This window comes from Scyliorhinus canicula, chromosome 13 (assembly GCF_902713615.1).
Source record: "Scyliorhinus canicula chromosome 13, sScyCan1.1, whole genome shotgun sequence".
NCBI classification, from domain to species: domain Eukaryota; kingdom Metazoa; phylum Chordata; class Chondrichthyes; order Carcharhiniformes; family Scyliorhinidae; genus Scyliorhinus; species Scyliorhinus canicula.
In genome coordinates this window covers 86,906,486-86,929,495 of record NC_052158.1, presented here as the reverse complement: position 1 = coordinate 86,929,495, position 23,010 = coordinate 86,906,486, and the positions used below count along the sequence as shown (strand labels likewise).

Below are 23,010 nucleotides of genomic sequence, written 5' to 3'. Positions count from 1 at the left end.
CCCATGAAATGTGGGTAGAACTCCATCTCAATTTGGATTTCATGAGGGAAATACAGTTAGATGATTTGTTCTAGCTGGCAGCTCGTGGAAGAAATCTACAGTGATCCTCAGAGCCTTGTGGCAGAAAGCAGTCAACAGTTAGCTTGGATAGCAGGAGGTTAATTGGGTAACGGGAGGTTAGTTGGGCATCTCCTGGTAAGGAGATGTGACGTCAGTTTAAAAAAGAGGTAGAGAGTAACGTAGCTAAAAGGCTGATGGAAGACTCCCATAGGCCAATAGCTGAAATCCTGAAAGAATTGACATGAATTCCAGAGAGCTGTGGGATACCTTTTCGAGTTGGTCTCAAGAAAGGTGAATGAACGTTCAGGATTGTATAAGCGTGGTGGCGCAGTGGATAGCACTGTTGCCTCACTGCGTCGAGGTCGCAGGTTCGATCCCGGCTCTGAGTCACTGTCCATGTGGAGTGCACATTCTCTCCTTGTTTGTGTGGGTTTCAATTCCAAAACCCAAAAGATGTGCAGGGTAGATCGATTGGCCACACTAAATTGCTCCTAAATTGGAAAAAATGAATTGGGTACTCTAAATTTATTTTAAAAAAGGATTGTCTAAGACAAGGGAAGGGTATTCCAAACAAGGGAACTCTTGGGGGTGAGATTGAAAACAAAATTAACTATATATTAAAATATAAAGTCTTGTAGCATAGATTCTGTCAATGAATTACTGGGTGCTTTGGTTTCTTCTTTACACGTTAATGGTCCCGAACAGAATCGTAACATATGCTTACTTAAGGAATGGAGAGTAACTGTTCCATTAAAGATGTCTAACAAAATATTGTGTTCCCCAGGATCACTTTCACAAGCATCCTAAGTATCCCTAAAATGTACTGTATTTCCTGTCTATATATTTTGAGGACTCTACACACTTGTGTTGCATTTCTTATTCGCTGTTTCAGATATGTTTTAATTTATCGCAACAACCTTCAGTGTTGACTTCCTAATCCTTGAGATATTTGTTGATCTCCAACTTGCAGATTTGACTCCATCCAGATTCTGTTTATGGGTTTCTGTCTCTCCACCCACTTATTGTACTCCACAATAAGTACATTTGGGATCTGGTTTGCTCTTTAACTGTCTCTTTTATCCATCCAGCCCAACCACACCACCCACCCTGCCTCTTACCTGTTTGAGGCAGGTAGAGAGAATGTTTTCTACCATTGTCTCCCACAAGCTTCAATATTACAGCTTTGGCTTGTGCTGCCCGTCTTTCTTTTGCCAATTCTTTTTTTTTTTAAATCATGAAAATATTCTCTTCCAAAAACAGCTACATTATGTTTGTGCTCAATTGCCAGCCACTTTGTCTTTACATAAGGGAAAGTACACCAGAGATCATAATCACATGGTTTATCATTGAATTTTAAGATGCTGTTCACGTGCAACTCTTAAGTGGGTGGCACGGTAGCACAGTGGTTAGCACTGTTGCTTCACAGCGCCAGGGTTAGGGTTCGATTCGATTCCTGCTTGGGTCACCATCTAAGCGGAGTCTGCAAGCTCTCCTTGCGTCTGCGCAGATTTACTCTGGGTGCTGCGGTTTCCTCCCACAAGTCCCAAAAGACCTGCTTGTTAGGTGAATTGAACACTGATTCTCCCTCTGTGTACCAGAACAGGCACTGGAATGTGGCGACTAGGGTAGCTTCACAGTAACTTCATTGCGGTGTTAATGTAAGCCTACTTGTGACAATGTAGATTATTATTATTAAGGCCTGAATTATTTTTCAGTGGTCAGCACTTATTTTTAATTTTGTATTGTTCCTTACCTGTTTAATGATCCATGACTTTATTTTTAAACAAGTAGGGGTTTTGCCCCTTAACCACATCGACCGATTCAGCAATAGCTAAATTATTTCTGAACACCACCTGACAATCTCTATCTCATCCCATTAAAGTCAGTCTTAATAAAGGATCAAGAAGTTGGCTATTTTGTGTTTTCTTTTTCAAATGCAGCATTGAACTCAGTCATATTTTGATTGCTATTGGATACGTGTCCAAATACGTTTTTAGGCTGTTGGGTTAACAATATCCGGTTAGCAATATTTGGCTCATCTTTAAATTGAATGGCCTGCCCCCTGCTTGGCTCATGTACAAGCATATGGAAGAAAAGGTTAACTTAAAATTTGAAAGTACTAGTTTAGCAAATGCTTGCAACTGGCTCCTCCCTTGATTTCTGTGTTGGATTCAGTTAATATTTACTGAAACATTAAATGTAAAATGGTAAGAAAGGGAGGGCACGCTGTGTACTCATCTGTGTGGTGATATAACTTAATAACAGCTGTAAATACAATTGTTGAGTTTTAATTTGTTTTTGGTCCATCTCTAAACCAGGAGGATAAGTGACCATTTTTTATTTGATGCATAGGCACTTCTACAAAACCATACTTGCAGAATTTATATTTTTTTCTCCTTTTTGGAATATTGTTTGAACTATACTAGCCTGGATTTTGTAGGCTGCAGCAAAGCAATGGTTCGTGGCATTTACCTCGCTGATGGCTCCTGCATCAGTTTTAGAGTGGAAATTTCTTATCATTTGCATCTGTTAGAAGGAATATGTGCGATGGGCAAAAAAATAAACACACTTCAGCCAATTAAATTGGGCAATTCTCAATGAGCCGAGCAGAATCCAAACTCCCAAGTGTAGAGCAAGCATATTGCGGAAAAGTATTTTGTTGAAGCTTTTCGTCTTCCCTTTATCAGGACAATTACAGGCATGCCAATGTCGGGGAAAATAACAGATTTATACGGTGCGAGAAGCGTGCTAATTTGCTTGGCTGAGTATTGCATTCAGTTTTAGGTTTCCAAGTCCGTTGGCTGAAAGCTACCTAATCAACACAATTCTATGAAAAACGCAACTACTACATATGCTAGAAATCTGAAATAAATAAGAATATACTGGAACTACTCGGGTAGCATCAGGAGAGAAAGAAGCATACTTAATATTTCAAATTAGCGACCTTTCACCAGAACTGGAGAAAGTTATTTAGAAATGTAACCTACTTTAAGCAAATACAAAGCCTGGGAAAGCCAGGCAGGGAGGGATAGAACAAGAGGGAAGATTTGTGATGGGCAGGAGGCAAAATAATTAAATGACAAAGTCATGATGATGCAAAGGTGGATTGCATTGGGGCAAGTAAAGAACATGAGATGAGTCTTGTGAACCTGTAAATGAAATGGCAGGCTCATTACCATCAGCTGTTGTCCAAAAGAATGGATAAGTAGTTATGGTCAGTAATGATTGAATTCCAAATCCAGAAGGTGCAAAATGCCCAATCGAAAGATTAGGTACTGCTCTTCAGCTTTTGTTTAATTTTAACGGTCAAGGAAGCTGAAGGTAGACATCAAAGTGGGAGTGGAATAGAGACTTAAAATGGGAAGTGCCCAGAAGCTCATGGTCATAATTGTGAACAGAGGACGCTTATAGTGATAACCTATTTATTTAACTCTCCCCAAACTCTCCTTTGCATTATTAAGTGTAATTCTCTTCTCCACCTCATCTGTGATTGTATGACTAAATATTTCCCCTCGTACAGCAAGTACCTTTCAATTAAACACTGCCATTGGGCTATCTGCCTGCTTTGAAATCACTTCCATTTTAGAATCTGAATTTTAACTTTTGTGCAGAATGCACCATTTTCTCGGCAGAATTAACTTCTTTCGAGACTTTCTTTTTCTCTCTCTCTCGTTCCATCAGCATTCCATATTTTCATTACATATTTTGAAATGGGTAAATATGTATCTTATGTCAATTAAAAAAACATGCAAGTGTAATGTTGCGTATTTTGAAGTTTGTTTTAATGCCATCTCCCATGTGGCTTGAGTGGTGTTATGTTTGGAGCAGCTTCTCCCTGTTGCCCAACCTCCCAAAGTTGCAGCTTTCACTCTCTTCTCCAATCCATGCTCTTGCTTAATCCCCTGTTCCCTGACTTGCCCTCTTGCCATTTCGCCTGAACTTGCATTCCTGATCGAGATCCAGATTTGAAACTCACAGTGAGGGTTTAAGAGAGGGAAGCAGCAAGCGAGGGGAATTGAAAAGCACTATAGTGTTGTAGCTCGGCATTTCTACATCATCGGGACTCTCACTTTCACAAAACATAAGCTCCGGCTTCTGATCGGATTGGGATCTTGAACAAGAGAGATGAGCAGTGAAATAGTGAGTCAGGGAATAGGAGGTTTGATGAGATCAGAGGTGGGAAAATAGGTCGTAACTCCGGGTTGGGGATGGATCTGAAGCAATTGGAAGGACCAGGGAGTGGGAGGTTTGGGAAGCAGGATTGGCAGCAAGCAGGAGATACTGAAAGTATAAAGTTACATTTATACTTTAAACTGCATTTATTTTTTCATTTATTTCAATGTAAAATATCACAATTATTTAAAAAAATTAAAATTTAGAGTACCCAATTATATTTTTTCCCAATTAAGGGTAATTTTGTATGGCCAATACACCTAACTTGCACATCTTTGAGTTGTGGGGGTGAAACACACACAAACACGGGGAGAATGTGCAAACTCCACACAGACAGTGACCCGGATCCGGGATTTAACCCGGGTCCTTGGTGCCGTATGCAGCAGTGCTAACCACTGCGCCACCGTGTCCCCTAAAATACTGTACTTATCATAGAACATAGAACAGGCCCTTCGGCCCTCGATGTTGTGCCAAGCATTGTCCGAAACCAAGGTCAAGCTATCCAACTTCCTGTCATTCTGGTGTGCTCCATGTGCCTATCCAATAACCGCTTAAAAGTTCCTAAAGTGTCTGACTCCACTATCACAGCAGACAGTCCATTCCACACCCTAACCACTCTCTGAGTAAAGAACCTACCTCGGACATCCCTCCTATATCTCCCACCCTGAATGTTATAGTTATGCCCCCTTGTAACAGCTACATCCACCCGAGGAAATATTCTCTGAACGTCCACTCTATCTATCCCCCTCATCATCTTATAAACCTCTATTAAGTCGCCTCTCATCTTCCTCCGCTCCAAAGAGAAAAGCCCTAGCTCCCTCAACCTTTCCTCATAAGACCTATCCTGCAAACCAGGCAGCATTCTGGTAAATCTCCTTAACACTCTTTCCAATGCTTCCACATCCTTCCTATAATAAGGTGACCAGAACTGCACACAATACTCCAAATGTGGTCTCACCAGGGTCATGTATAGTTGCAGCATAACCCCGCGGTTCTTAAACTCAAGCCCCCTGTTAATAACCGCAAACGCACTATAAGCCTTCTTCACGGCTCTATCCACTTGAATGGCAACCTTCAGAGATCTGTGGACATGAACCCCAATATCTCTCTGCTCCTCCACATTCCTCAGAACCCTGCCATTGACCCTGTAATCCGCATTCAAATTTTTTCTACTAAAATGAATCACCTCGCACTGATCAGGGTTAAACTCCATCTGCCATTTTTCAGCCCAGTTCTGCATCCTATCAATGTCTCTTTGCAGCCTACAATAGCCCTCCACCTCATCCACTGTGATATCCAGTTACTTATCCAATTGGCCACATTTCCCTCTATCCCACACCTCCTTACTTTCTTCATGAGCCGACCATGGGGAACCTTATCAAACGCCTTACTAAAATCCCTGTATACAACATCAACTGCTCTACCTTCATCTATACACTTAGTTACCTCAAAGAATTCAATCAAATTAGTGAGGCAAGACTTGCCCTTCACAAAACCGTGTTGACTATCCTGGATTAAGCTGCATCTTTCCAAATGGTCATAATCCTATCCTTCAGGATCTTTTCCATTAACTTACCGACCACCGAAGTAAGACTAACTGGCCTATAATTACCAGGGTCATTCCTATTCCCTTTCTTGAACAGAGGAACAACATTCGCGCCTCTCTAGTCCTCTGGCACTATCCCCGTGGACAGTGAGGACCCAAAGATCAAAGCCAAAGCCTCTGCAATGTCATCCCTTGCCAAATAATCCTTGGATATATCCCATCTGGGCCAGGGGACCTGTTGACGCGAAGGTTTTTCAAAATTGCTAATACATCCTTCCTCAGAACATCTACCTCCTCCCGCCTGTAGGTGTTGGGGGTTTTCCTTGATCCGACCTGTCAAGGACTTCTCATGCCCTCTCCTAAGCTCTTTTTATTTTTAGCTCATTCCTTGCTACCTTGTAACCCTCAAGCGACCCAACTGAACCTTGTTTTCTCATCCTTACATACTCTTCCTTTTTCCTCTTGACAAGACATTCAACCTCTTTTGTGAACTATGGTTCCCTCACACGGCCATTTCCTCCCTGCCTGACCGGGACATGCCTATCAAGGACACGCAGTATTTGTTCCTTGAACAAGCTCCACTTTTCATTTGTGCCTTTCCCTGACCGTTTCTGTTCCCATCTTATGGTCCCAAATTCTTGCCTAATCGCATCATAATTACCCCTCCCCCAATTATAAACCTTGCCCTGCCATATGGCCCTATGCCTCTCCATTGCAATAGTGAAAGACACCGAATTGTGGTCACTGTCTCCAAAATGCTCTCCCACAAACTAATTTAACACTTGGCTCGGTTTATTACCCAGTAGCAAATCCAATGTGGCCTCCCCTCTTGTCGGCCTATCCACATATTGTGTCAGGAAACCCTCCTGCACATACTGTACAAAAACTGCCCCATCTGAACTGTTCGACCTATAGAGGTTCCAATCAATATTTGGAAAATTAAAGTCACCCATGACAACTACCCTGAGACCTCCACATATCTATATCTATAATCTGTTTTGCAATGTCTTCCTCCACATCTTTATTACTATTTGGGGGCAAATAGAAAACTCCTAACAATGTGACCGCTCTTTTCCTGTTTCCATCTTCGGCCCATGTTACCTCAGTAGGCAGATCCCTAAAACTATCCTTGATTAACAATGCTACTCCTCCTTTTACCACCTTCCCTACATTTACTGAAACATCTATACCCCGGAACTTCCAACAACCATTCCTGTCCCTGTTCTAACCATGTCTCCGTAATGGCCACAACGTCGTAGTCCCAAGTACCAATCCACGCTCCAAGTTCACCAACTTATTCCGGATGCTCCTTGCATTGAAGTAGACACACCTCAACCCACCTTTCTGTCTGCCGGTACACTCCTGCGACCTTGCTACCCTCCTCAGTACCTCACTACTCTCAACACTGACTTCCCAGCCCCTGACAAATTAGTTTAAACATCCCCCGAAGAGCCGTAGCAAATTTCCCTCCCAGGATATTGGTGCCCCTCTGGTTCAGGTGCAAACTGTCCTGTCTGTACACGTCCCACCTTCCCCAGAATGTGCTCCAATTATCCACGTACCTGAAACCCTCCCTCTTAAACACATGGCTGCAGCCATGTTTTTATCTGCCCTCTCTCCCTGTTCCTCACCTCACTAGCACGTGGCACCGGCAACAAACCAGAGATGACAACATGGTTTGTCCTGGCTCTCAGCTTCCACCCTAGCTCCCTAAATTCCTGTTTTAAATCCCCGTCCCTTCTCTTATCTATGTCGTTGGTACCGATGTGTACCATGACTCAGTGCTGGAGATCCATTCACCGTGGCTTACCCCTGGTAGGTCGTCCCCCTCAACAGTATCCAAAGTGGTATACTTGTTACTGAGGGGAATGACCACAGATGATCCCTGCGCTGACTGCTTCCTCCAAGCCGCTCTCACTTTCACCCACCTATCTTGCTTCTTCAGAGTAACTACATCCCTGAAGCTACTATCTATGACCACCTGTGCCTCCCGAATGATCTGAAGTTCATCCAGTTCCAGCTCCAGTTCCCTAACGCAGTTTCTGAGGAGTTGGAGATGGGTGCACTTCCCACAGGTGAAATCAGCAGGGACACTGACTGCGTCCCTCACGTCAAACATTCTGCAGGTGGAACATTGCACTGCCTTCCCTGCCATCCCCTCTAGATTAAAAAAAAAAGAAAAAGAAAAAGCTTACCTGTTATTCACTCTACCCCTTAGGTTAAAGGTGGTGGAATATTAATGTTTGAATATTTTTAGTATTTGGATGTGGTAGTTCACCTGTACTTTCCATATTGACCTATATGTGAATAATGACTGTATTGGTGAGGAACTAGATGGTAAGTAGCACCTGTGGAATTGTGCTTGATAGAGCCATACCTGCAGGAGAGCAAGAAGTACAATCAAGCTAAAAATCTTTAATTGACTTCATGCTAACAGCCAATGACTTGAGTTTCATGATTTCTAGTGGGTTGTGTGCAAATGGAGTAAACGGGCACATAACAAAGTGCATTGAAAATTGTTCGACCTCAAATCTGTAGATAATTAACAATAGAATAATGAAAGATAAAAGATTAACCAATCTGATCCTTCATGCCACACTCAACCAGATTTTATGGATATTGAGGACCATTAATTTCAATAGACATCATGTTAAATTCTTCCAGGAAATGCTGAAACCCTGACGGTTAATATTTTCCTACTTTGTTTTTGTGCCTAGTCCTGTTTTTGTACCCGCGGGAGATGTTCAAATGTCTGTTACGTATTTGTTAAATTAAATATCTATTGACAGCTCATTAATGTCTATTTTCCCTCATTTAACTGCATTAAAATAGACATAGTTTATGTGATGCAGTTTACTGTGGATACGTATGAAGTAATGCGTTTTGGGGCAAACCACAAAATGTGAATATGCACCCAATAGGAAGATATTGAAGGGTGGTCAAGACCAATTTCCCTGAAAGTGGATTTGCAGGTATCTAACACTGCAAAATCTGTAAATAGGATGGCGTACAAGAATAAAGAAGTAGTAAATTTGTACAGATCATTGATTAGACCATGTTTAGAGTAATTTTCAGTACCCCATTTTAGAAAGTGGCATTAAAGGTCATCCACAAAGATTCATTAGGATACCAGGGTTGGAAAGCTGTTGTTGAAAGGATAGACTTGGTATAATGAGATTATTTCTACAGAAGCTGAGAAGGCTTGTGAGAACATTTTTAAAAATGTATGGAGTTTTGATAGTGAATCGGGAGGTAATATTTCCTCAATGAAAATTAAAATCGCTGTATTGTCACGAGTAGGCTTCAATGAAGTTACTGTGAAAAGCCCCTAGTCGCCACATTCCAGCGCCTGTCCGGGGAGGCTGGTACGGGAATCGAACCGTGCTGCTGGCCTGCTTGGTCTGCTTTAAAAGCCAGCGATTTAGCCCAGTGAGCTAAACCAGCCCCTAGTTGGTAAATTAGTAATGAGGAGTTGTTTAATACAAAAAATGGATCGCCAAACACTGGTTCGGAAATGTTTCCCTATGCAGAGGTATGATGGGGCATGAGATAATTTGTCAAATAGTGGCTGAGGCAAGAACCTGAATCCTTTAAGAAAAAAAACATGAAGAAATATGTGAAGCAAATAAAGATGCAGGGCTTGGAGGATGGAGCGAACCATGCAGCCAGTTTTAAATTGTTGTAACAAAGCCATTGCAGACAGGACCATTCTAATTGCCTCCTTATGTGGTTCAAACTTTGTGGTTCAAAGTTCAGTTTAGACCATACCAAATTTGGAATTACTAGCGATCGTATTGTTCAGATTAGGCAGACATCTGTTTACAGCGCAGCATCTTTTTAAAAAAAATGTATGTTGCAAACTAAATACATCTCTACCAAATTTTGCTTTTTATAATTTCCCATTTTTAAAATGTTTTTCCCAGGATGATTCTGGAAAAGGAAGGTCCCCGTTCTCTCTTCAGAGGGTTGGGACCTAATCTGGTAGGCGTCGCACCTTCTAGGTAAGCAGTCAAACTATAGCTTTGCATTATTTACAGTAAACTTTATCTAGGAATGATGTGCAAGATAAGTATTTTTCAAAATATGTTTATTAAAAATTTTCCAGAATAATCAATCGTACAACACAATTAACCAAATTTACGCAATAGAAGAAAGAGACTTGCAAGCAAAAGCACATATTAACTTTAACCCCAGGAACTAAACTAAACTAAACAGCTGATGGTGACTAGTTCCTTAAAAAAGGAAATGAATAGCTGCTGTCAGAGGTACAACTCTTCTACCGACCCTCTAATGGTCTACTTAACCTTCTCAAATGTAGAAAAGACATAAGGTCACCCAACCAAGTCGAGGCACTGGTAAACTTCCACCCAAGCCGAACCTGTCTCCGGGCTATCAACGAGGCAAAAGCGAGGACATCCGCCTTCACCCCGACTGAAGCACCAACAAGTCTGATACTCCAAATATGGCCACTAGCAGACATAGATCCAAATCAACATTGAGTATCTCTGACATGGTGTTGAAGAAGCCCAGAAACTTACCAACTTGGGACAAGACCAGGGCTTACGAATGTGGTTAGCCCGTCCGAGGAGCAGCGCTCACACTTGTCCTTCACCCCAGCGAAAAACCCACTCATCCTAACTTTAGTCAGATATGCTCTATGCACCACCTTGAATTAAATCAAACTTAGTCCAGCGTATGAAGATGTGTGATTGATCCTGCAAAGTGCCTCACTCCACACCTCACCATCCAGAATGGGACTCAACATGCCCTCCCATTTCACCCTCGCCTCACTTAATGGAGCTGACTCTAGAATGGAGTCCTCCTGCCTCTGCTGCTCTGTCCTCGCTGTGTTCACTCTGTGCGCTTTATAGACGATAGTTTTGGTACCTAAGGAAGTATGTGCTGGCCCGGGAAAGGGTCCAGAGGATGTTCACAAGAATAATCCCTGGGGGCAGCACGGTTGTGCAGTGGGTTAGCCCTGCTGCCTCACGGCGCCGAGGTCTCAGGTTCAATCCCGGATCTGGGTCACTCTCTGTGTGGAGTTTGCACATTCTCCCCGTGTTTGCGTGGGTTTCACCCCCACAACCCAAAGATGTGCAGGTTAGGTAGATTGGCCACGCTAAATTGCCCCTTAATTGGGAAAAAAAATGAATTGGGTACTCTAAATTTATATAAAAATAAAATAAAAAATAAAAAAAAGAATAATCCCTGGAATGAAGAGCTTGTCGTATGAGGAGTGGTTGAGGACTCTGGGTCTGTACTTGTTGGGAGTTTAGAAGGATGAAGAGGGGATCTTATTGAAACTTACAGGATACTGAGAGGCCCAGATAGAGTGGACGCGGAGAAAATATTTCCACTAGTAGGAAAAACTAGAACCCGAGGGCACAGCCTCCGACAGAAGGGACGGTCCTTTTAAAACCGAGATGAGGAGAAATTTCTTCAGCCAGATGGTGGTGAATTTTTGGAACTCTTTGCCACAGAAGGCTGTGGAGGTCAAATCACTGGAGTGTCTTTGAGACAGTGATAGGTTCTTGATTTAATAAGAGGATCAGGGGTTATGGAGAAAGGGGGTGAGAAACATATCAACCATGATTGAATGGCAGGACAGACCCATGGGCCGAGTGGCCTAATTCTGCTCCTATGTCTTATTGTCTTATAATCTCCCCCTTGAGGACTACCTTAAGGGCTTCCCACAGTGTGAAAGGTGAGATAGACTCACTTTTATTACATTTTATCTAGTCCCTAAGGGTAGTGGACATGCGTTCACAAAATTTCTTGTCTGCTAATAATGTTGCATCCAACCTGACTGAGCAACAAATCAACAAAGCGTAGGGCATGGTCTAAAATCACAGTCACTGAGTGCTCAGCAGCCACCACAGATTTGGAAGGGGGGAGATCGAAGAGAGACCCTCTCCAATCTGTTCCATTAAAAACAACAAAGCTCTGGCCACCCCTGATGTAGTCAGAGATTTGGGCGTGGATCAATCTAAACTAGGATTCAGAACACAATTTGTGCCTCCATCCAAAATAAGCTGATGCGAATCCAAATCGGGGAGGAGGCCAGCAGGTTATTAATAAAATTTGTATCGCCCCAGTTTGGGACGTAGATATTAACCAGAACCCCCGAACATATTAACCAGAACCACTGGAGTGCCCACCAAAGGGTCACATAATAAAATGTCTGCCATTGAGGTTGGCCAAGACGTTGGCAGCAGAGAATGTACCTTTTTATTAATTAATATTGCTGCACCCTGGGCCCTACCATCGAAGCCTGAATGAAAGACTTGTCTCACTCCTCCCTTCTGCAGCCTGTCTATTCCCCGAACCATAAATGAGTCTCTTGCAAAAACACCACATCAGAATTTAAACTCTTATGGTGAGCATATATTCTCTTCTCACTGGGCCATTCAACCCCATGACATTCCAAGTGACCAAATGAATTGGTGATCTTCATCCGCCCCCAATCTGGAGTTGGCCATTTCCACCAAGCGAAATGACCTAAAGGATATGTAAAAGGTACAGTAACCAGGCCCACCCAAGATGATGGCCACCAAACCAAAATCTGCAGGCATCGTCAGCTAACACCAACAACCCCCACCCCCAAAAAACTTTGCCCTTGAATGCTACCACACCCAAATATGCATACAAACAGAAGAAAGGCAAACACAAACAACTAAAATCTACTTCTGATGAATCTAAATAAAACAATGACTCCAAACTCATTATCTTAAAAAATCTACTATAATGAGCTGTAGCCAACCCTTCAACACCACTCTCGTGAGCTAACTCTGAGGTTAGAAGGGAGGCTCCCGACTAGAATTAAGCAAAATAATTTAAAACAATAAAACAAAATACTAAAACCCACATATGCGCTCCGAAAGAGAGCCATATATTTTCATAACAATCAGAATAGAACAACCACCTAAAACTAAACTCCAAATCTAAGCCCAAACTGTAATAATTCAACCCCAACAAGAACCAGAAAATACAAAAATAAACATGGAACCCCAACAATTCCACAATTCAACATGCCTGTCCGCAACACCCAAACGAGCTCAATCATACCGCGGCCAATTTGTGTTTCTTAACAAAGGAGTCCACCTCTCCCGGCACAGCAAATAAATAGTTATTTCTCTCTAAAGTCATTCTCAGCCACGCTGGGTACACCACACCGAATCGGACTCCAAATTTGTACACAGTGGTCTTGGCTTTGTTGAACACAGCCCTCTTCTTCACCAGCTCCACTCCCACGTCTTGGTTAAATCTCATGACGTGGCCTTCCCATTTGAAGTCACAATGCTCCTTGGCCCCCATCTCTGAATCTGCTCTTTTTCTTTGAAGCAATGGACCTTCACCGTTGTGAACCCTGAGTATGAGGCCTCTGCTGGAGTATACGGTGGGCTCAGTTCAACTCTGGAGAAGACATGAATCTAGCCTCCCCCACCATCTTCCCGAACCTCTCTGCAAAGTACTTTGGGTGTTGGGCCTTTAATCCCCTCTGGCAGCCCTCAATTCGAATGCTTTGCCTCCTGGACCAAATCTCTAAATAATTTACCTTGGCCTTCAACGATTTATTTGCTTCATCCACCAAAGACATCTCCGCTTCTGGTGATACAATTTGGTCACTCCAAAGGGCCACTTCATCCTTTATGATGGTTCCATGGTCTTTCACTATTTCATTGGTCTTCTCTAGGGTTTCTTGCATAGGGGAACAAGGCCCCCTCCATTGATTTTCGGAGATCGTCCGGCACAACCAGCCAGTGTTTATCAGCACCTCGGCTGTTAGTGGAGTGGCTGGAGCGCCAGAGGCTGCCTGTGCCATTTTGTCTGCCGACTAGGTCCGTGAGGCCTCCAATTCCATTGACTAACTTCTACTGTCCGCCTTCTTCCCCTGTCTATTCTGGGCATTTGACACGTACAGAATCCCTATCCCATTAATTTTGTGGGTTTTTAAAAGAAAATATCCCCTGAAACTGAGAGAAAAAGGTAAAACTTGCAGTACTCTAGCAGGAGCCACCTTGTGCACATCCTCCCCCCTACATTAAGCCACCGGAAGTCTTGTGCAAGATCATCTTGGCATTTGTACATTCCTCATTCAGGTTGTTATCTTAACTTGCTGACTAAATTTAATGCTGTTTTTCTGACTATCCACAAAATTCAAGCTCAGTACTAAATGTAGATCTACCATAGTAGTTCAAACTAGTCGTATAAATTAGCAGTCCTATAAAGTAGAAATCTTTCATGAAATGAAAATATGATTTGTTAATCATATATGTTTCAAGTTGATTTTTCCTTTGACAATTATTTTTATGAGGAAGTTAATGGAAGAATCCTACTTGTGACCAATTCCTACTAACATTTTGTATATGTCAGTCTCATTCTAAATTGAGGCTGGGGGAAAGATGATAAGAATTGAAAAAAAACTAGAAATGAAGAGCCTGATATGCCAAGAAGGTTGGAGAAAGAAGAGAACAAGTAGAAAATGCAAGTAAAGCAACCAGCCTACAAATAAGTATTGAACATACACCGTTATCTTCTGATTGTGTGCTGTTTGATACAAATAATAGTGGCACTATTGCATACCTATGAAACTTCATTTCACTTGCAGAAAGAAGGCATTTGGCCCATTAAGACCATTCCAGCTCTCTGTCGAGCAAACTGCAACATAACTTCCCTATATACAATACTTCTATTTATGAAGCCCAAGATCCCACATGTTTTCCTAATTACTCTCTCAGTACGTCTTGCCACTTTCAAGGATCCATGCACGTGAACCTCCAGGCCCCTCTCTGCCCCTGCGCACTCTCAGTTGCTCATAGCTCAGTTGGGAGAGCGTTAGACTGAAGATCTAAAGGTCCTTGGTTCAATCCCGGGTTTCGGCGTTGGGCCGAGTGCTGGCTTTCCTTGCTACCTGTTATGTTGCCCTGCCTTACAGGCGACATGTAACTCTTAAGTGGGCGGCATGGTAGCACAGTGGTTAGCACTGTTGCTTCACAGCGCCAGGGTCCCAGGTTTGATTCCTGCTTGGGTCACTGTCTTTGCGGAGTCTAAATGTTCTCCCTGTGTCTGCGTGGTTTCCTCCGGGTGCTCCAGTTTCCTCCCACAGTCCAAAGATGTGCAAGTTAGGTGTTTTGGCTATGCTAAATTGCCCTTGGCATCGAAAAAAGGTTAGGTGGGGTTACTGGGTTCCAGGGATAGGGTGGAGGTGTGGGCTTAAGTAGGGTGCTCTTTCCAAGGGCCGGTGCAGACTTGATGAGCCGAATGGCCTCCTTCTGCACTGTAAATTTTATGATCCTTAAAGAAGTCGATGAACAACTTCCTCCTCGAGGAGAACCCCTCCTCTGCATCTCTGATGGCGAACTTGATTTTCTCCAAGTGTAGAAACACTGCCAAATCGCTCACCCATACATACTCTCCGTGCTATCGGTGACATAGGTCATCACATCTGCCACTCTTCCCCACCTGCACTCCCGGATCCTCTGACACGCCACATTTTGCCACCTCCAGACTCTGAGCTAGTTACCCACAAAATCTTAGACCTTATCTACAAATCCTGTCCAAACCCCCCAACACCCCGAACTCCTACACACCCAAAACATGTAGTCATGGTTTGCCGGCCTCCCTGCACACCGCCAAACCTATTCTCCATCCCTGGAAAGAATTTACTCATCCTGGACACCGTCATGTGGGCCCTGTGTACCACTTTGAGCTGGATGAAACTAGTCTTGCGCACGACGAGGATGCATTCGCCCTCCACAAAGCCTCACTTCACACCTCTAGCCCCCAAAGTCTCACCCAGCACTTACTCCTAATCTCCTCCAACTGGGCAGTCTCTCTCTTCAGAAGCTTCCCATATATATCTGATACCTTGCCCTCCTATTTCCTCTCAGATAGGAGTTTGTCCTGCAGCACCAGGGGTTGTATCTGAACCCAGTCCCCTTCGGTAACTGGTTACCCCTCCAAGTCTGAAAACTCCCTTCAACAAACCAATCCTTAAAATGTTCTACCCCACTTGCTGCCACCCCCGGGACCTCGCATCCAACCCCGCCAGGGCAACCTATGATTGTCACAAATTGGTACCCACAAGGGCCTTCCATTCTTCAGTGCTGCTGGCACTGGTTCCACACCCACAATACTGATACCACCACCGAGCTTGTGGAGTATCTGGCCAGCGAGAATGAAAAGGGAACCAGCAATAGTTACCTCAAACAGGTCCTTTTACAGCGGGCCGCTTCCATCCGCTCCCACACCGACTGCTCCTCCACTGCCCATTTCCTTACCATGCAGTATTTGCTGCCAATAATAGTTTTGCATATTCGACATCGCTAATCATCCCACCCATCGATCCCTCTCCAAAAACACCCTCCTAACCCACGGAGTCTTACCCACCCACACGAACCTCAAAATCATCCCATTAACCTTTCTAAAAGAGGATTTGGCACAAAGATTGGGAAGTTCTGAAACGCAAACAAAAACTTTGACATTGCCATCATCTTTACTGTCTAAGCCCAACCAGCCAAAGACCATGGCAGAGCAACCTACCTCTAAAGTCTACCACATTCCCTCCATCAACCGTGCTGAATTCAACTTGTGCAGCTAGGCTCAACTCTGCGCCACTTGTATCCCATAGTAACGAAAACTTACCCCTACACTGACGAGGCCTCCTCCCCTTTTCTTGGCATTAATTGGGAATATCTCACTTTTCCCCATGTTGAGCTTGTACTTCGAAAAGAGGCTAAAATCCCCCATAATCCCATGAAAACCCAACCGGGTACGAGATATACAGCAGGAGATCATCCACATAAAAGAAAACTCCGTGCCCCTGCACCCCCTTTCCCCCCCCCCCCCCCCCCCCCCCCCCCCACACTCTTCGCTCGATACCCTTCCACCCCCTAGAGACCCAAAGCATCATCACCTGTGGCTCAATCGCTAGGGCACAGTGCAGCGGAGAGACTGGACACACCTGCCTCCTCCCCCGGTGCAATCAAAAATCCTCCAAGCTGACCTTGTTAGTCCGAAACAGTCAAACCCAACCCCAAACCATAACCGCCCCAGCACCTCAAAGTACACCCACTCTACCCAATTGAAAGCTTTCTCCGCATCCATCACCCCTTCAACTTCCCGGCTCTCTGATGGCATCATGATTACGTTCAGTAACCTCCGAGCAATCATTGACAGCTGCCACCCCTTCACAAATCCCGTCTGGTCCTCGCCTATCACCCCAGCACACAATCCCACATCTGTGTCACCAGTACCTTTGCCAACACCTTCGCAACTGCATTCAATAGCGAAATCGGTTGGTACGACCCGCACTGCTGCGGTTCTTGTCTTTCTTTAAAATGAACAATATCACATTCCGAGATGGCATGGGAGATCTCCATCGACTCATTATACATCTCGACTAACAGGAGCCCCAGCTCCGACCCAAACATCTTGTAGAACTTGGCTGGAAACCCATCCGGATCAGGGGCCTACTCTGTTTGTGTTGACTCCATGCAAATACGTTACCTCCCTCAGCCCGATCGGAGCCTCCAGTCCTTGCACCTTCTGCTCTGCCATACTCGGGAACTCCAGCCTCACCCTCATCCCCCTGCTGGAGGCTCCAAGCTATATAATTTCTGGTGAAAAGCCTTGAATACCCCATTCACCTCCTCCAGCTCTATTATCATATCTCCGAAATCTCTTATCCGCCCAGTTTCCCCGGTGCCTCCTCAGCTGATGCGCAAGCATCCTGCTGGCTTTCTCCCCATATTCGTCTACTGCCGCCTGACCCTGCGCAGTTGCCTCACCAGCTTTCCTGTGGACACAAATTCAAACTCCATCTGGAGGTGCCGACTCTCCTTCAACAGCGCCTCCTCACGTGCCACTGAGTACCTTCGATCACCCCTCAGAATGGCCTCCACCAACCTCAACTTTTCAGCCCAATCCACCATCTCATTGTGCGTCCGGATCAAGATAAATTCTCCTTGCCACTGCCTTCAGCGCCTCCCAGAACATGGAGGCAGAAACCTCTTCTGTCTTATTCTGCTCCACGTAGTTCCGGATAGCCGCCCCTATCTTTTTGCAAACCTCCTTTATCTAATAATAATAATCACTTATTGTCACAATTAGACTTCAATGAAGTTACTGTGAAAAGCCCCTAGCGGTGCCTGTTCGGGGAGGCTGGAACGGAAATTGAACCTGCGCTGCTGGTCTTGTTCTGCATTATCTGCTAATGACCCCCACATCCAACTCCACTGCGTGCCTTTGCCACCCGCAATTCCACCCAGTGCAGCCTGTGGTCCAATACCACGATCGCCGAATACTTCGATCCAGCCACCACTGCCAACAGGACAAAGAAATCAGTCCAAGACTGCACCCAGTAGATGTGCGAGAAATACAAAAATTGTTTTGCCCTTGGTCTTTCAAACCTCCGTGGGTCTGCCTCTCCCATGGCCGACACCTTCAGGGACCTGGTCCAGCCCCCCATCCCCGTCTCTCTCTCTCTCTCTCTGGCTTTCTGGCTCTCTCGCTCTCACTCCTCCCCCCACCCAATAATCAGTCGGTGCATGTCCAGGTCTGTGATCTTTGCCGAAACCCACCTCAAAAACTTTACATTGTCTCAATTTGGGGCATGCATAATCACCAGCACCATGGGTGCCCTGTCTAATCTCTCACTCTCAATACAGATCTACCCTCCGGACCTGTCACTATACTTCCCACCTCAAAAGCCACCCTCTTATTGATCAATACTGCCACCCCTGTCTTCATATCCAGATGAAATACCTGCCCCACACACCCTTTCCCCAACCTCGTCTGGTCCCCCACCTTCCAATACGTCTCCTGAAGAAACACCACGTCTGCCTTCAAACTCCTCAAATGCTCGAAAACACGAGACCTCTTAATCGGCCCATTTCATCCCCAAACATTCCACGTAAAGAACTTGAGATGCAAGCCATTCAGACCAGGCAATCCCTCCACTTTCCGCGTAGCTAGCCTTTCTAGTATATCCTGCATATTCATTTTCATCTCTGCATCACCTCTAGAGTTTTTAATAAGTGTCTTCTCTGACCTCAGTAGTAACCTTGTTTTAAATCATTAACCATACTGAAGCATTTACCAATTTACTAGTTTCTTTGGTTTACACTAGTCGATTTCTTGGACAATTCAACTTCTAAATTAATTTTCTGAAACTTTCAAAATGTGCCGAAGAAAATTAGCTGCACTTTAAGTTTCTCATTGAATGGGTGCAATCAGCAGGAGGCTGTTATCTCTGAAAGTATGACCAGTGCTGGAGGCTTTGCTGGCTTCAGGCAAAGTAATTTTTAAACCAGCGTTAAAGATCACTGGAACTCTACCTATGTGGTATTGCTGGTTTGACTTGCAGGATACTTATGCTGATAAAAATAGCAGGAACTCTACTCCAATCTATTATATAAATGACTATGAAAACCGAGTTAACAAGTTGTGGTTCCTTTTTTTGCCGTCACATAAATGAAGGATGTAATTTAAGAGATAAATTGCCTCCATTAATATGTGAAATATATTTGGAAATACCTATTTTCTTTATAACCACTTTACATTAACAGACTCTGAAAAGTAGCTGATTAACTTTATTGCAGTGCTATACAACCAAACAAATGTCACATGAAGCACTTAAACCTGTTGCAAAATTAATACAAATGTGCTTAATGGTGTTTTTTTTCTCAATGATGTTCGTAAATCTTAGCAGTACTAAGGACAAGCATATGGCTGTTGAATTTGCCTTTTGTGACTAAAAGCAATATCAGAAGGGCTAATTAAGTTGCTCTGAGTAGGGTCTATCTGTTCAATAAAAGCATTAGCAAATGCAGGCGAATTTTGTAAATCGCTCACTTCAGTAGTAATTCATTAACGCAAATGTGAACAAACATCTGCCAGCCTTCAAAGTGCTACCTTTCTAAGCTTGATCGATATAACCTATTTATTCAAATTTGCTGTTCTGAATGAAATAATACATTTTATGAATGACGATTTTAGAAAGAAAATTACCATGACTTTCTATGTGCTGTTGGGTTTACGAATAACGGCAATGTGAAACCTTTATGCAAAATAGATAGCTGAAGGCTAGAGCCGCTTGATCATTAATGCGTTATCACAGGTTTTTTACTTAATTAATGCCACCTTCTGAAAATGTTGAGAGTTCAAAGGAAATAACCAACTTGGTTGCAGTCCAAAATACATCAGTTCTGACTGGGTAAATGCACCATATGGCAAGTTGCAGAGTACTACTGAATCAGCAACCTCCTAGACTTCAGCTGGTATCTGGCCAGTCAGCTGGTTTTGGCTCAAATGGTCAAACTCTATATTTTGCACCTCTCCACCTAGGCAAGGAAGAAGATCTGTTGTAGATGTTGAGAATTTTGGAAGTATACCACATTTTGCACAATCACACTCCATTATTCCAGTAAAATGCAAAATTTAGCAAGTATTTTTGTAAATTGTCCACCTGCAAAATATTAACTTGTCTGTTTGCTTTGCGGGTGCAGATTGACCTCTGATTCCAACATTTTCTGTTTTTAATATTGACCTTTTATTGTAGCCATTATTCAGAAGTAATCTTTCAACTCTGTGGTCTTTATTTATTCATTTCCAGAACGTGGGATTTGCTGGCTGTGCCAGCATTTATTGCCCATCCCTAATTGCCCTCTAAGGTGGTGGTGAGCTACCATCTTGTGTAACACTGCAGTCCCTCTGGTAGAGATACACCCACACTGCTGTTGGAGAGGGAATTCTAATGATTTTGAACCAGCAAGTGAAGAAGTGATGATATATAAAGTTTGCAGGCATCAGATGAGAATAGTTATGCATTTAGCATGCATCAATGAAGCATGACTGTTTGAGATACAAGAAAACTGCAGAGGTTGAGAAGAGAATAAAAATTAAAGGAATAAGGATCAGTCAGTCAGTAGGACGTCTGATTCAAGATCTTTATCATGGCCGAATCTGTCACACTGGTATAATATGCTGAATTCCACACATACATCCTTCTTAGATGCTGTATGGTGTAATGCAATCTGTTTCTTCTAACCTCCATAGCAGCCCAAACATTTTGCGCGTATTGCGCACAAGCCGGCGCCTTTAAATTACCACGCATGTGCAACTGGCAAAAACGTTTGAGGGGTGTGTACTTAAATTGCCTGCCTGTTCAAAATAACTTGGCGAACAATTGAATGCAACATCATATCAAATAAGTTATTTCCCTCATACAGTCACTTCTTCTGAAATGTGCATTTTTACATCTTTTCATCCATTTTTTTGTTTATGGGAAATAAATATTTTGAAATGAGACCAAGATGCACACACCTTTGGGCGGCACCGTAGCAAGGCGGTTAGCACTGTTGCTTCACAGTGCCAGGGTCCCAGGTTCGCTGTGCAGAGTCTGCACGTTCTCCCCGTGTCTGGGTGGGTTTGCTCCGATTTCCTTCCACAAATCCCGAAAGGCATGCTTGTTAGGTCAATTGGACATTCTGAATTCTCCCTCTGTGTGTCCCCAAGCAGGCACCAGAGTGTGGCAACGAGGGGATTTTCACATAACTTCATTGCATTGTTAATGTAAGCCTACTTGTGACAATAATAAGGATTATTTTCCAAAAATGTAATGCCATGTAGAAAAATGACAGAAGTTTTTACTGTAATTGTATTTAAATCTTTAGTAAACTATTAGATTTCAGGTACAGCCAACTATTCATTGGTGTAATCTTACTCACTTCCTCTTGTAGAGCGATTTACTTTGCTGCTTACTCCAGTTCTAAGGAAAAGTTGAATGCTATCCTGGAACCAGATTCCAGCCAGGTGCATATGGTCTCGGCTGGAGTGGCAGGTAAGAGTAAAGAGTGCTGCTTCTTTCTTAATGTTTAAGGAAAATACTCACCAGAATTTACAGAGATTAGTCTTGAATTAGTTGAAAATCTACATTTCAAAATTTGTAAAATTAGATGAATTTTAAGCTTGAGTGTGTCAAAAATGTTGTCTATGCAGTTTTTATGTACACAGTCTCATGCCAGTTGTGATCACGATTGTTTCATTTCAGAATTTCCTTTGAAATTGGAGACTGATGTCTGTATAGATGCATATTGCAAATTTATGGGACAGTGTTTAGTATTTTAGTTTTAATATCCACTTCATAAAATGCTTTCTTAGTATCGAGATCTTTGTGTGATCAAACATAATTCGAAAATTTCAGTTTTCATGATAATGTTTCATCTGGAGAATTATCAATTATCTCATTCTAGAGAATGAAAGTTTAGCTACTAAAACGCAGCTTTTAACTTGGCTTTGGGGACAAGAAACATTTAGAAGCTGTTTCATAGATTTGTATTAACTGTCAATTTTTCAAACTACATATTTAACATCTGTTTTTTAGCGGGTTGCGAGGTGGGAAATTGACTACTTCAATTGACTAGATTTAAACATCCTTATCTAATTCAACTATTAGTCTCTTTTACATATATGCTTAGCCAATCTCCCTTCCCTCTTCCTTGCAGTTTTCGAGATACACTTGGGAAAAAAAATCACCTTAATCCATTTAACAACTAAATTATCCAACAGAGCTATCTGTAATATGTTCAGAAAATGCCATAGAATAAGTAATCTGTGTCCTATGATTAATAAATTTAAATTCAAAGTTATTAAAGTATTTTAGATAAAACCGAGAGCAATTGGATTTAAAATGACATTTTGGTTTTTCCACTAATCTAAAATATTTGGACATGGGCACATAATACTTTTCATAAATTATGTTTCCTGTGTAAAGTTAATCATTTGTGTGATTGCATTAAAACATCAACTTAAAATTGCAGCACTAAAAAAGTGATAACCGCAACTGTGAAAGTTTGTATGATGTGTACTATTGTGATAGTTTTAAGCAAGACTACATTTTAACCGGGCTATTTAAAAAAGAGTTAAGAGAAATTTTAAAAATAGCATGGGTGACAAACTGACACTGGGTACTTTCTAATTGATTAAAGGTGTTAAAAATGTCTCGAGTTGCTTACCCTTCTCTTTCAATTGGTACAACCTGTACTGAAAGACAATCTTTAGTTTAATAGCTTCACCCACATCCTTTCAAAATGAATAGTGAAAACTAAGCATTGAACTTTTCCTGATTGCTTAATGGTTATGTTCTTTTGTAGCACTGAGTCACACAGACCAGGAAGGTGCCGGATTTGATCTCTGGCCACTTCTGAATTAATTGCTGACACTCTGGGGAA

The 23,010-nt window shown here is 42.9% G+C and overlaps 1 protein-coding gene and 1 non-coding gene across 2 annotated transcripts in view; both read left to right on the top strand.

Annotated features, from left to right (window-relative positions):
* slc25a36a (solute carrier family 25 member 36a) overlaps positions 1–23,010 on the top strand; it is an 80,952-nt gene that overhangs the window by 35,309 nt on the left and 22,633 nt on the right. The window contains exons 3-4 of the mRNA XM_038817169.1: positions 9,703–9,780; positions 21,520–21,620. Coding sequence (XP_038673097.1) covers positions 9,703–9,780; positions 21,520–21,620 — 179 coding nt within the window. The remainder of the gene's footprint in view (positions 1–9,702; positions 9,781–21,519; positions 21,621–23,010) is intronic.
* trnaf-gaa lies at positions 14,591–14,661 on the top strand. The gene has a single exon. It is a non-coding gene; the product is annotated as a tRNA-Phe (tRNA).